Source organism: Contarinia nasturtii, unplaced genomic scaffold (assembly GCF_009176525.2).
Source record: "Contarinia nasturtii isolate CC-2019 unplaced genomic scaffold, AAFC_CNas_1.1 Cnas_scaffold_78, whole genome shotgun sequence".
Lineage (NCBI taxonomy): Eukaryota > Metazoa > Arthropoda > Insecta > Diptera > Cecidomyiidae > Contarinia > Contarinia nasturtii.
In genome coordinates, this window is record NW_022197436.1 from 2464593 (window position 1) to 2478788 (window position 14196).

At 34.8% G+C, this 14196-nt stretch overlaps 3 protein-coding genes across 3 annotated transcripts; 2 read left to right on the forward strand and 1 right to left on the reverse strand.

The window, feature by feature from the left end:
• Positions 1-132: 132 nt before the first annotated feature.
• LOC116352338 (protein abnormal spindle) lies at positions 133-9566 on the reverse strand. Its single transcript, XM_031784854.1, has 9 exons — positions 9354-9566; positions 8420-8599; positions 6433-8338; positions 4626-5675; positions 1311-4565; positions 1052-1233; positions 855-974; positions 615-780; positions 133-525 (listed from the first exon to the last, which is right to left on the reverse strand). The coding sequence occupies exons 1-9, from the start codon at positions 9369-9371 to the stop codon at positions 440-442; spliced, it is 6963 nt and encodes a 2320-aa protein (XP_031640714.1). The 5' UTR covers positions 9372-9566; the 3' UTR covers positions 133-439.
• Positions 9567-9977: 411 nt separating this feature from the next.
• LOC116352620 (ubiquitin carboxyl-terminal hydrolase calypso) lies at positions 9978-12109 on the forward strand. The gene is made up of 5 exons (XM_031785350.1): positions 9978-10244; positions 10324-10448; positions 10545-11278; positions 11435-11620; positions 11687-12109. The coding sequence occupies exons 1-5, from the start codon at positions 10090-10092 to the stop codon at positions 11927-11929; spliced, it is 1443 nt and encodes a 480-aa protein (XP_031641210.1). The 5' UTR covers positions 9978-10089; the 3' UTR covers positions 11930-12109.
• A 643-nt stretch (positions 12110-12752) lies between these two features.
• LOC116336664 (general odorant-binding protein 69a-like) lies at positions 12753-13508 on the forward strand. Its single transcript, XM_031760666.1, has 4 exons — positions 12753-12841; positions 12909-13182; positions 13250-13314; positions 13415-13508. The coding sequence occupies exons 1-4, from the start codon at positions 12791-12793 to the stop codon at positions 13430-13432; spliced, it is 408 nt and encodes a 135-aa protein (XP_031616526.1). The 5' UTR covers positions 12753-12790; the 3' UTR covers positions 13433-13508.
• The last annotated feature ends 688 nt before the right edge of the window (positions 13509-14196 follow it).

Here is a 14196-nt window from a genome sequence, read left to right on the forward strand (position 1 = left end):
TCTTTATACGGCATACTTAAGAGGTTACATGATCGGCCAAAACAAAAAATTCTATAAATCTAACTACCCTTAATTAATACATTAAAAGTTTGAGATTGAAAAAACACGAAAATAGCTAAAACTATCATAGAATTTTCATTTTATGAAAGAGTCATTTATTTAAAATTATTCTACTCAACTACAACAACATGAACTTAATGTAATAATAAACATTGACATTTTCAGCACATATTAAATTAATTTCATTATGATGACGACATCTGAATTGATTAAAATTTCTAAAACTTCACAATTTTCGGCAAAAAACAAAACATGCGTTGGCTTCAAAATTGCATTTGTAACTAATTTTTTACTTGAATTAGTACGATTAAAAAGGGTCGATAGTAAATGATGGCAAGAATCCAATTTTCTTCCTTTCACACGAAAATATTATTCAAGATTAGATATCGATATTCATTTGCTTTAAAATTGTGTCTAGCCCAAACACAGAACAATTGAACATATAGTTCTTTGGAGATCCCATACCTAAAGTAAACAGATGAAATAAATGCATGTAATTATATAGGAGTTGTGAAAATGAATAATCGAAAAAAAATATATAGAAAATCACATACCGAAATTTGTTTCGAGCATTGGAAGCGTTCGTTTTTCTTTTGGAGTCAATACGGGCATCCATGCTGGTGGTGTGATTGATCTCATTCGTTCTTTGCGTGCAACTAATTTTTTACCTTCGCGTAGCAAGAAAATTGCCTCTTTTGTTACCATAAAGTCTCTCATTTGCTGATGTAAATGTAAAAAAAAAAACATGTTTTATTTTCATTGTTTCGAATCATTTCGATATCGATAAAACATACCTGGTTGATTGTGGGGCATTGGATAAATACGTAAAGAACTGTACATAGCACGTTGAAAATGTCACAATCCTTGTCACACCAACGATATAGAATTTGTGCCACTGTCTCGAAATGTTGAATCTTTTTATGTGGATTGGTAAAAGAATTAGTTTAGTTTAAGTTACTCGAAATGAATTGTTTTTTATCGAAATACTTACTTGAAACACATTTTGTTGTGTAGGTTTGTATCGCGCTAAATTGAGTAAAACCCGACAACACAGTCCAATTATCAATTTATCGACTTCTGATCGTATCGCCTGCGACATGATTCCATAACAAAAATTACCGATGAACTTCGAATCAGCGATCAATGTTTGTGGAATGGTCAATGAAATGATTTCTGCAATATACAAATTATTGATACAAATATAGGTAAGACAATAGAAATGTAATCAACGGAAATAAAAGTGTATTTACCTAATTCTCTGAGAACAGAAAATGCATCCTTAATATTATACCTTGTTCGCAGGTAGTAGACAATGCCTTTAATACGTTGTCCGACTGTATTCTTGTGTTGTGCATGTTTCTGTAAGTATCTTGCTTTTTCGCTTATCTCCCGTAATGTGCGAGGTCTTGTCTTGCGAACACGATATCCACGCCAAAACGACTGAATCTTTTTGGCGGCCTTTATTTGTCGTCTCTTCTCAATCAATTCCGGTGTCATTAAAGCTTTGAAGCGTTTACGAGCCAAGAAACCGCGAATATGCGTTTGCAATCCAACTGCAACTTTTTGCAAGCATTTGAATCGTTCCATTTCTCGGCGTGCATTTAATTTTGATCGATAGCAACGCTGAACAAAACATGTTGCCTCTTTTAAACGTAAGAAATTAGCTTGATCTCTTCGCATTGCCAAATTCGCACGGAATTTTCGTTGAATACAAATGACCAAACATCGGAGCAGTTTATATTGAGCTTGAATTTTTTTCATTGACATTTTGGCCCGATATTGACGCTGCACACAAATCACATAATACTGAAGTTTAAGATATTTGATACGTTGTTTTCGCATTAATAACAACGCCCGATAACGTTGTTGCACGCATATTGTAGCGGCACGAAGTTTTATGTACTCTTCGCGTTGACGCTTCATGATGACATAAGATCGATAGAAATTTTGAATTTTGATCGTTGCTGCTAATTTTGTTTGGAACTGATGCCGAACACGAACCATCTCTCGTTGTGCTCGGAAACGACATTGAATCGTGATCGTTGCTGTACGAAGTTGCAAATACTGTAGTCGTTGATGCTTCATTTTTAAGAATGCACGGAAATGCTCTTGCAAACATTCTGTTGCTGCCCGAAGTTTTATGTACTCTTCGCGTTGATGCTTCATAAGGATATACGATCGATAAAAGGTTTGAATGTTCTTTGCTGCTTTTCTTTGCATTTCAAATTGATTTCGAGTATGAACCATATTCTTTTGTGCCCGGAACCGACGTTGTATTGTGATCGTTGCTGCACGAAGTTGCAAATATTTTTGTCGTTGATGTTTCATTTGCAAATATGCCCGGAAGTGTTCTTGCAAATACAGTGTAGCTGCATGAATTTCTGTGTACTTATTTCTTTGCCGTTTCATGAGCACATATGATCGATAAAAGTTTTGAATTTTCGTCGCTGCCTTTCGTTGCATTTGGAACTGATTTCGGTTATGAACCATGTACTTCTGAGCTCGCAATCTACGTTGTATAGTGATCGCTGCTGCATGAAGCTGCAAATATTTGTGTCGTTGATGCTTCATCTGCAAATATGCACGGAAATGTTTCTGCAAACATACTGTGGCTGTACGAATTTTTGTGTACTCTTCACACTGATGTTTCATGCGTACACATGCTCGATAAAAGGTCTGAATTTTGATCGTTGCTGCCAATTTAATTTGGAATTGATTTCGAACACGAACCATCTCTCGTTGTGCTCGGAACCGACGTTGTAGAGTGATTGTTGCTTCACGAAGTCTCACGAACTCATGGCGTTGCTGCTTCATTTGCATGTATCCACGGAAGAATCTTTGAATATTTAACACGCATCGTTGTGTCACCAAATATCTTACGCGTTGATGACGAGCTTCGATCAAATCACGATAACGGCGTTGAATGTAAATGGCACTTGAACGTATCAATAAGTACTTTGATCGTTCTTTGCGCATCTGCAATGTGGCTCTCAAATGTCGTTGAATAGTTAACGTGGATTGTTTTAATCGGAGATACTCATTTTGTTGAGCATTCCGTAAGCAACATGCCCGATACCACCTTTGAATTTGCATCGTTGATGTTTTTAATCGCAAAAATGACTCCCTTTGTACTCTCATCTGTAATTTGGCTCGGAAGACCCGTTGTACATTCACAATAAGTCGACGTTGCTCTTGATAGATTCGTTTTTGTTTGTGCATTTCAATCTGTGCGCGGAGTCGTCGCTGGATTGTAATTGTGGCTTGCTTTAGTTTCAAGAATTTTGAACGCATTAAATTTGTTCTAAAACGACGTTGAATGGTCAATGTGGATTGTTTTAATCGGAGATACTCATTTTGATGAGCATTTCGTAAGCAACATGCCCGATACCAGCTTTGAATTTGCATCGTTGATGTTTTTAATCGCAAAAATGACTCCCTTTGTACTCTCATCTGTAATTTTGCTCGGAAGATCCGTTGTACATTCACAATAAGTCGACGTTGTTCTTGATAGATCTGTTTTTGTTTGTGCATTTCAATCTGTGCGCGGAATCGTCGCTGAATTGAAATTGTGACTTGCTTTAGTTTCAAGAATTTTGAACGCTGTATTTTAGCCCGCAGACACCGTTGAATAATGATTGATGATTGCTTCAACCGATGATACTCTTTTACTTGAGTATTTCGCAGATAGCAAGCACGGTACCAACGTTGAATCCGCAGCGTTGATGCTTTCAATCGCAAAAATGGCTCTCTTTGCACTCTCATCTGTAGTCTTGCGCGGTACAATCGTTGTACATTCACAATTAGTCGAAGTTGTTCTTGGTAGATTTTTTTCTGTTTGCGCATTTCAATTTTGGCTCGGAATCGTCTCTGAATTGTTAAGGTGGACTTTTTCAATTGTAAGAATTCCGTACGCAATTTTTTCATTTGCAAATAACCTCGAAATGTGTGTTGAATAACAACGGCACTTTTGTAGGTGATCTTTGATTCCTCTTGAACTTGACGCACGATTGGAATTAATCGCACAATTTTACGTGCAAATAAAATGTTGCGATACCATTTTTGAATGACACAACAACTGTGCTTTATTTTCAAATAATGTTGTTGTTGTAATTGTGCTAGTTTTTGATTTCGATACCATCGCTGAATGAACAAAATACAATTGAAACGAATCAAAAATTCTCGAATTGCAATCATGCGTCGAACATATCGCTGAATTGTGATGGCTGCTTTGGTCCGTTCTTCCAGATATTGTCGAGCATATTTACGTCCAATATATGCACGGTATGCGGCTTGAATTTTGGTGGCCGCCTCATTTCGACTTCGTTCAATTTTGGCGCGAATTCTTCGACGAATGCACACACTTAGCCACTTTTTACGCCACCAAAGCTGGATCACAGTTGCGGCCGCATTGAATTTCGGTGCACGAAATTGATAAATTATTTGCCAAAGCAGCGATAACGTTTTTTCACGATGACCGTCGGCAATGTCAGCTGGTGTTATTTTACCTAATAAGAGTGGAAATGTTATAAAGATATTTGCAGCCTCGTTAAAAGTGTGTCTGTTACCTGTTAAGTGGAAATTGGCCTCTTCAAGTGCTTTCAATGCAACTCCAACATTGTGAACTCGTTGTGTTCGTGATATGGCCGGTACACGTAACTGACGGGTTAAGTCGTCTCTCATCAATATAATTTCCATGACTTTTGTTAAACGCACACCATCACGCAAATCAATGGCCAAATTCCGAAATGCATAATCAAATTCATCGATGAATGTTTGCTTATGTGTCAATACGATACCAATGCGTTTTAAGTCACGTTGCACATCGCCAATGTTTCCCAACAATGACGATGAAAATCGTAGCAAAATCTCTTTGGTCTCCTTAAATTCGGACGTCTTTAGAAACAGGCATGGATTATGTTTGATAATTTTCTTATTTTTTGCCACATCCAAAAAATATAATAAACTTAGAAATTTTTTCAGTGTATGCTTTTTGATGTGTTCGGCATACGCATCACCATGTGCATAGACTTTTGGATGTTTTGATTCTAAATAACGATCACGAAACAAACGATTTAAAATGAATGAACTGAGTGCGACCATATCATAATTGTTGTGCATTGGAATTGATTCACCAAATACTGCTTCCAAACCAATGCGCAACCACAACGGATTGAAATTTAACAGCAATTCCAAAATGGAACGTTGCAACACAACGTCCAAATGTAAATTTCGATCTTGACGAATTTGTATGAGTTTGCGTTCAATATGCACTGTTAATTTACTGAGACCGTTCTGCATGTCTGGGCTTAAAATCAATTGAATTGCGGCCGTTCGCAAACTTGCCATGCGATACTTTGTCAAATAGCTTGATGAAACCATTTCCTTTGTGGGAGCCAGTGTACAGTTTTTGTTTTGAACTTCATTGAACAATTTTGCCACATCGGCCGGTTGAATGGCACTTTCGTCCAGCTCCCCTGGTATTGTAACCAGTGCATTTAACCATTTTTTAAATTGAATCTCATGCTTGTCTACGGCACGTTCATCTAAATACATGGTCGCCGATAAAAATGGATCGAGCGTCGTGGTCGCAGCAAATGGATCTGGATTAATAAAGCCTGTGGAAAAAAAAGCACACCGATTAATGATAATTGTACCACAAATTTTTAGTTAGTTTAGGTCAGCACTTAAAATAAATAAACATGTTTTGGTTTTGGCTTTGCATACTCATACGAAGCCAGTATGACGATGTAGCAACATAAAATGATAATTTTGATTTTATAGCACCCCAACTTGATGTTGCATCGATTTAATAAACTCGAAAACTACGACGAATTTGAATAATCGCAACCAACAAAACGTTTTACCGTTTAATACCACGCAATGATTCACATTTCATATCAACATCAACGCAAAACTAATTTCGTGACAAATGTAAAATAGCGTTACATCAACAAACCAAGAAAAACGAAATATGTGTGTGCTACCTATGTCAATCAAGGTTGATGGTAGCTTTTCGAATGGTTTCGTAATTTTGTTTACACGATTAGATTCGATAAATCGTTTAGTTTCATCCTCCCTTGTCAACTGAATGTTCGTGCAAACAACTCATTTTTCGTTCAATCGCTTGTGTTGTTTTCTTCTCGGAATTTTTACAATAAAAAAAAACACCCAAGCTACAATAATACTATGGCACTTTTCACAGAATGATATTTCATATTTTTACCCCTGTAACTCTTTAAAATTCACTTCAAACAACCAAATGGATTTCAAACAATTCACACGATCCAGTGATTTTTTTTTTGTTTTTCACGCGCAACATATATTGCATTTGACACACTAGGTAAAAAAAAATATATTTTCAAATTGACTTACTTTTCATGTGTAATTCTGGATCGTAGAGAATGACACGTTCCTCTTCTTTTCGTTTCAATAGTAAACGCTGTGGTGGCACGCTTGGCATACGGAATTTTTTCGGCATTGTACCTCCCCATGTTTTGGTACGAAATGCTTGTCCCTTTGTCAATTTCGGATTGTCTTCAATGCATGGCCGTTTTGGCGGTGACATCTTATTTAATGATTTTTTGGACGAATCCAAATTTTCATCACGTGTTCGCTTCTTCATAGAAGACTGACCATTGGCATAAGTAATGACGGACGGACGACTTCTTTTGGCCGATATTGAACTGATATCTCGTGTTGATTGCGATTGATCGGGTCGTTCGCCAATTTTATTAATTTTATTTACAGTCGGTGATGATGTTGAGAGAAATTTCTTGGATGCCATGCGATTCTTGTCAAATGTCCGTGGTTTGTCCATTGTAAATCCCAAATTTGTCATTTTCCGTTGACCAATTTCATTTAAATTGTATCGACTTGAGGCGGCCTGAATTTCATGTTCATTGAACGCAACCGACATTGTGCTCACCGTACTTTGAACTGAACAAGTACTTATGTCGCCGATGTTTTCATTATGCTCTTCGTTGCCAATGTTGTCATTATTTGCATTTTGTTGGTTTTCGGTGTCTTGTAAATCCTTTTCAATGCTTTGGCAAAAATACCGATTATTTTCGATCGATTTTACCGATTCTAGCTTATGCAAATTTGGCATTGAACCTTGGTTACATTTCAGAATTTTTTGCTCCAAACTCAGATTGCTGTTTGTGTCATTTAATTCTTTCATTGACAGATATTTTTTACTCAACGGCGTTGCAATCAAACGTACATCACGGACAAGATCTTCGCCACCCGTTGTCGGTTTATTTTCATGAACATTGTACGTGAGCTGATGTTCGCTTTCTTCAATATATGTTTCGCACATTTCAATTTTTGATTGTTCTTCCTGGATCATTGACAGTTTTCGAATGCCAACTGGTGATGTTATTGTGTGTGTTCGATTTATAACTGGCGATATATCATTGTCCTTATTATTTGGTGAAATGTCCAGATTTAACTTTCGCGTTGGAACGGCATCCGAGTGATGAAATTGAAAACTGGCCTCTTCATTAAATGCTGGCGTCTCTTGCATTGCAATGTTATCAAAATACTGTGAATTGTCTACTTCTGAACGGTCAATTGGTGTTTGAAAACTATATAAAATTGTCGTTTGATCATTTACTTTGAGTGGTGTCTTCAATATGGTTTCAGTTTCATTTAAATTTCGATAGCAATGTGTCGTTTGACTTTTTTCCAAGTGTGAATTTGGCGTGGGCAACGATGCCAAATACTCAACATTTGGATTTCCTTTGCCGACTGGTGTAAAATTAAGCGAATCAATCATCCCTGCCATACCGGGCGGTGACAAATTTTCCTTTTCAATTCTTATTTGTGGCACGGTAAAATGTGACACTTTGGACAAAACATTCGATTGATTGCTTGCGCCAAGCACCCGTTTTGTTTGGCTTTTATCTGTCTTTGGCACATCCTTTTTGCTGCTGGCCAATGTATATGTGGCGGTTTTTTGAATTGACATTCGATTTCGTTGTATTTTCTGTCGTGGTGATGGTGATTTCATTGCCATTTTGTCGATTGATGATTTAATTAAAGCCGACTTCTTCAATGTTGCCTTTGAATTCTTTGTTTTGTCAATGGATTTGAGAACAATTGCTACGTCTTTCTTAAAATTTCGATTGTCAGTTAATTGGATAACTTCACGCGTTGCCCACACAACTGTTGGATTCCAAACGATATCCATGGGCTTGTATGTGCGAGCTGGAATTTCGCTTGATGTCCATTCTAATTGAGCGTTTGCGATCGGATTTATCGTTTTTGTAACCAACACCTGAAATTTGCACGAATGCAACATAATTAACCAATAATGAAGATTGAATGGAAATTTCTTAGAAATCAGATTTTGTTTTACCTTTAGCACATCATCCGTTGGATTGTGTATGTGAAGTGTGCGGCGTGCAGTTTTCGTGATGGGAATCTCTTCAAATGTGACAATCGATTTTGCAGAAAATAAACCAAGCACCACATCAGTTGGTTCACGTTCCACCGATACTTTTCGTGCATTCTTGATGCGCGGTGGCGTGACTGAAACCTAAATAAACAAAATAATCACATAAACGAAAATAAGATACAGTTCGGAGTTCAATAGGCTGTTTAGTGCATGGTAATATGTATTTGAATATTTTCATGCGTATTGCATACAACGACAACTGTCAAACGAAATCGAACTAATTCGCAATAACCAATGAATTTCATGTTCTAGAGAATGTTTCGTTTGTTTCGATGAGTTCTGAAAATAGGGATACAAAACAAATCTTTGTTTTTTTCATTTTCTGTTTAGCTTGTCATTAATTGATTTCAGACACGATAAAAACAATCCAAAATATGATGATTATGCCAAACAATTTCCGTTGTCAACATTGTCGTTGCTTTGAAAGATATAGAACCAACTGGTTCTTTTAAATGGTACACTACTAAATCGTGACTTTGAATTGACAACTTTTTCAAGAGCGACTTTTATTGCCAACGAGTTTACTTGTAAATCAATACAAAAAAGAAGGATATATTCAGATATTTTAGCCCAAAATTATTCCAAGTATGCCATAGAATGATTTTATTTAGAAAAACTTTTTGAATGCGTAACAATTCGTTAGTTGATTGTTAGAATATGACGTTTTCTTCTTTTGCACAGTTGACGTTATCCAAACAACCAAAACGTTGATTATGTATTTTTTTCTTATTTTTCATCTTAAGTTTTACACTTTTTGCAAAAAGACAATGAATTCGCTTGTCATTTTACTCTATGCCACTCAATTGCACAATATAATGAAAAACGTTTGTTTTACCTCAAAAGCAGCACTCATTTTATATCTATTTTTCTTTTAGCTGTCATGAGTTGAACAATCGAATTTACTTATTTTATTTCGTCCGATAAAAATCAATAAAATAGATTCATTGTCAATAAAAAACACCAAAAATACGAAAACAAAATGTATTAAAAAAACAAACTATATATAAACTATATGTACTAGGACACTTTAGAATGATGAAACCTATTCGAGGTGAACGTTCGGTGCGAAATGACGGTTTGGCTTATTTCGAATACCATTTGAAAACCGAAATGCTGATGCGATGCATTGTATGTGTTGCCAACTTCATGCTGTGAAGCATGTACTCAACGTGGTCTCTGAAAGGGAAAGATTTACGGAAAATGTCTAATAAACATAAAAGAAATTAAAATATATTCTTTTAAAAAAATGTAAAAAAAAAACAAGAATGTAATCATTAAACAATTACCTTGATTTCTTGAGTTCTTGCAATTGGAGAAAGAATATACCACAGTATTTTACTTAAACAAAAAAAATATGTACTCAAGCAATACTTAATCGCAAAGTGTATTCATAATATTCTTGTATACAAAAAAAAACACATCTGTCAAACAATGTTGTACAATTTGCTATAGTTTTATTGTTGACAAGTGTGTGCACATAAACTGACCCAAGTCAGTCGGCTACAAAAAAAATCATCGTTTTGCGTGAATCGTTTTGTTTTGTGTTATTATTTAAATTTTGTCCATCGAAAATGCCAGCCGACATAAATCGTCTAACGGATGGTTGGCTTGAATTAGAAAGTGATCCAGGTCTATTTACATTATTGCTTGAAGATTTTGGTGTAAAAGGTGTTCAAGTTGAGGAAATCTACGATTTACACAAAATAATTGAAGGACCGGTTTATGGGTAACAACAATCTTGTTATTATTTAACTATAATTGGTTATTAATAAAAACTTTGTATATTGAAATTGTTCAATTCGTAGATTTATATTCTTGTTTCGTTGGACGGAAGAAAGGAGAGCACGTCGAAAAGTTGTTGAAAATGTAGCGGAAATTTTTGTGAAAGACGAAGAAAAAGTGAATAGTATTTTCTTTGCACAACAAGTTGGTGAGTGTTTGTTGTCGATTTATTGCTTGATTTTTTTTGAATTCAATCAATAAAGTTTTAAAAAAAATCGAATATTTTTCTTTCTTTAAACTAAAGTTCCAAACAGTTGTGCAACACACGCGCTATTATCGGTTTTATTAAATTGTCCCGATTTGCATTTGGGCGAAACATTGAGTCGACTGAAAACACACACGAAAGGCATGAGTCCCGAAAATAAAGGTTGGGCAATTGGAAATACGCCCGAATTAGCATGTGCCCATAATTCGCATGCAATGTCACAGGCAAAACGGCGTTTAGACAAAAGTAGTGGCATAAGTACGGGACGGTTTACAGGCGAAGCATTTCATTTTGTTAGCTTTGTACCGATCGATGGTCATTTATTTGAATTAGATGGTTTGAAGCCATTTCCAATGAATCATGGCCCATGGAAAGATGCCGAAGATTGGACGGATAAATTTCGTTGCACGATGGAAGAACGTCTGGGCATTTCAACCGGTGAACAAGATATTCGATTTAATTTAATGGCTGTTGTACCTGATCGAAGAATTGCAATTACACACAAATTGAAAATGCTACGAACAAATAAGACTATCGTAACGGCTGCATTAGAGAAATTAATTACAGCCAAATCACCGCATTTGGCCGCATCAACGAGTAGTAGTGTTGAGGTGAAAAGGGAACCCAACGATTCGGATGGAATAAAAAAAGAGAATAAAGTGATGCCTTTGGATGTGGTGAAAAAAGAAAATGACATTCAAGATAGTGACAAAAAACCCGATTCATCTGAAATGAATATTCTGCAACGACTTTCACTTCACAGTGATCCAACGGTAATGGATTTGAATTCTTTTTTTCTCTATAGTCAGAATTTTTAGTTTAAAAACTCAAATTATGGATGCAATCTCAAAGAGCAACAAAATTCAAATCAATTCAAAAATTCTTCATTTTCATTTTATTGATCATTCTCCCCTTTCTATATTTTACAGAGTGGCCAAGAAACATCAGCATTAGATGAAACTGTGACAGAAGAAACACCACTGTCGCCGAAACAATCATTAGATAATGCATTTACAATAAAAGATCTGAGTTCGTTGCTGAAAAATCTTGAAGCGGAAATCGCATTGAACGAACAACATCTAAATGATGAAAATGATAAACGATACATGTTTAAAGTAAGTACTGAATGTGCGCATGAGAGGACAAAAAGTAAAATTTATATAATTTTTTTAATTATATAGGTCGATGATTGTCGCCGAACTCACAACTATGATGAATTTATTTGCACATTTTTGTCAATGATTGCGCAACGTGGTATCTTAGCGGAGTTAGTGTCACAACAGTTGTTGACTCCACGAAAATCCATAAATAGCCTTGGTGGAAATGGTAATCGTGGAAATAAAATCTCATACAAAAAAACCACACAAAAGTCAACTGGTGGTAAGCGTCGAAAAGGTCGCAACAAATATGCAAAGAAAAAGTAGTGAAATGAAAAGATGAAGAAAAAAAAGACTATGTGTTCATCTGTATATTTTAGTTCTATACCATGTTTATTGTCATATACACACGAAACTCAATTTGAATATTGTGTTATTTTAATTTGTTTGTATTGTTCTTCAAATGTAGTATATCAATCCAACTTTTATTTGTTTAAATTGATCTTAATTGTGTAACCTATGTATATTTAGTATATATTTTATTTTTTACATTTTTAATTGTAATTGAAATAAAAAAAAATCATATTTCCGAAAAAGATGTGTTTTATAATATTGAAAATTAATATTTAATTTTTAGGATAATTCTTTTGATTATAAATTCCTTTACCTTTCAGCAAATTTTTTTACAGCGTGCTTTCTAACAAACTGTGAAGCAGTGCCGGTTAAATTACACGATTCATGTTTGTGCAAAACACCGAGTGAGCCATTTTTTTTTGCTGATTCAATCCAATCCGATCTAAAACACCAATTTGTGCACGCAGATTCCGAACATTGCAAATTGAATATTCATTCAAGTTTAATAACGATTATCACACACAATGACAACGCACTCCTTGTATAAATTCATATTGATTATTCAAGCTGCATCCATTGTCATTTGAATCAATGATTATAATCTTATAAACTTATATTAACTTAATATTATTAAGTAGCCTGAAATTGCAATTTGTGAAAATTATGGAGAAAGATATCAACAATCAATATTTACTTCATATTATTATTAATTATTCAAATGAAGTACAATTTACTATCATGAACCACCCAATATTTGCCATGTTTTTTTCTTATATAAGTCTAAAAATTTCGATGTCTTTAATTCATTTAGAAATAAAAACGTGAAGTAAAAAGATGAAGAAATTAATATTAATTCTATCAAGTTTAGTCGGAATGAGTTTTGCAGTATGTGATATTTATTGTGTTCTAATTTATAACATTTAATATAATATTTTCGATATTCATTCGACAGGCATTAGATATTCCAGAGCATATGAAAGCACCACTGAAGCAAGCGCGTAAGGCATGCATGGGTGAAACTGGCGTGGATCTGAAATATATCGAGGAAAGTAAAAACGGCAATCTTCCCGATGTACCTGAACTAAGATGTTACATATTATGTCTGATGGAGCATCATGGTATAATACATGATGATGGAACTGTCGAATTTGCAAAAATTTATCACTTATTCACACCAAGCGTAAAAGAATCGTTTCAACAAGCCACCAACGAATGTGCAACAAAACGTATGTAATTATTCAAAGAAAAAAACGAGCATGCGTTCAAGAAATACCAATATTCTTCCTTTTGTAGATGGTGAAACTCGCTGCGATACAGCTTATTTAACGATAAAATGTTTCTTTGAGCTACTGCCAGAGGTAAGATAGCAGTTTATCTATTTTGGATGGATATCCGAGATATTTCAGATTATCTGGATATTTAACGCAACTGCACATTGTTAATGATTTGTATTTTCAGGGAGCTGAGTTACCTTAAGGAGTTGCCTGTTAATTTGAAAACAACTGAAATTTGCCTTCAATAATAAATATAAAAAAATATAATAATGAAAGCTGAAAAATTTAGTATGTCATTTATAAATAAATGGTTTACATTTCTTGCTAGAATGGCACCATTCCTCAGTGGGCACAAATGACAGTTATACACCAGTTTTTAGCAGGTTTGGTCGTGTTTTTTTTTTCCTTTTTTTTAGTTCAAACATTTTGCAAATTTTTCTTTATATTTATGCAACAAATTGCATTGTATTTTTGTGGGCAACATGTTGCACATTAGCCGTATTAAAAATGTAACATGTAATTCAGTGTTTCAGAATTTGATATCGATCTGAAATCATTAATAAAAGTTTATTCTTTTTAAATAAGTATTAAATCAGGAAGCAATTTGTGTTATTTTCTCAAAAACATCAATTTGCCATAAAAGACCCATGGTTTTCAATTGACTCGCAATTACGCACTTATATATATTCAAATAAAGATAACGCTGCATATTTATATGCTTATCAGGTGAGTTAAGCACAATTTGTGGTATGAGACTGATACGCAAAATATGAGCAAAAAATGGAGTAACAAGTAGCCAAATAAGCAACATGTAGATTTCGTATGATGCGGCGAAATAAATGTTTTTCGAAATATGGTGAACATGTATTTGAAAAATTCCACACCATAGCTGTCCACGAACGTTCGTTCGTAGAAAATGAATTGTTCGGATTGTTTGTACGTATGTTGTGTATCAAACTATAAACG

Excerpts from the sequence above, each read along its gene's own strand:
- LOC116352338 (XM_031784854.1), bottom strand. Across the intron at positions 1,234-1,310 it reads TTCTGTTCTCAGAGAATTAG|AAATCATTTCATTGACCATT; the intron begins GTAAATACACTT and ends TGTATATTGCAG. Across the intron at positions 781-854 it reads AATGCCCCACAATCAACCAG|CAAATGAGAGACTTTATGGT; the intron begins GTATGTTTTATC and ends CATTTACATCAG.
- LOC116352620 (XM_031785350.1), top strand. The coding sequence starts at position 10,090 with ATGCCAGCCGACATAAATCGTCTAACGGATGGTTGGCTTGAATTAGAA. Across the intron at positions 10,449-10,544 it reads TTTCTTTGCACAACAAGTTG|TTCCAAACAGTTGTGCAACA; the intron begins GTGAGTGTTTGT and ends TTTAAACTAAAG. Across the intron at positions 11,279-11,434 it reads CACTTCACAGTGATCCAACG|AGTGGCCAAGAAACATCAGC; the intron begins GTAATGGATTTG and ends TATATTTTACAG.
- LOC116336664 (XM_031760666.1), top strand. The coding sequence starts at position 12,791 with ATGAAGAAATTAATATTAATTCTATCAAGTTTAGTCGGAATGAGTTTT. Across the intron at positions 12,842-12,908 it reads TAGTCGGAATGAGTTTTGCA|GCATTAGATATTCCAGAGCA; the intron begins GTATGTGATATT and ends TTCATTCGACAG. Across the intron at positions 13,183-13,249 it reads CAACGAATGTGCAACAAAAC|ATGGTGAAACTCGCTGCGAT; the intron begins GTATGTAATTAT and ends TTCCTTTTGTAG.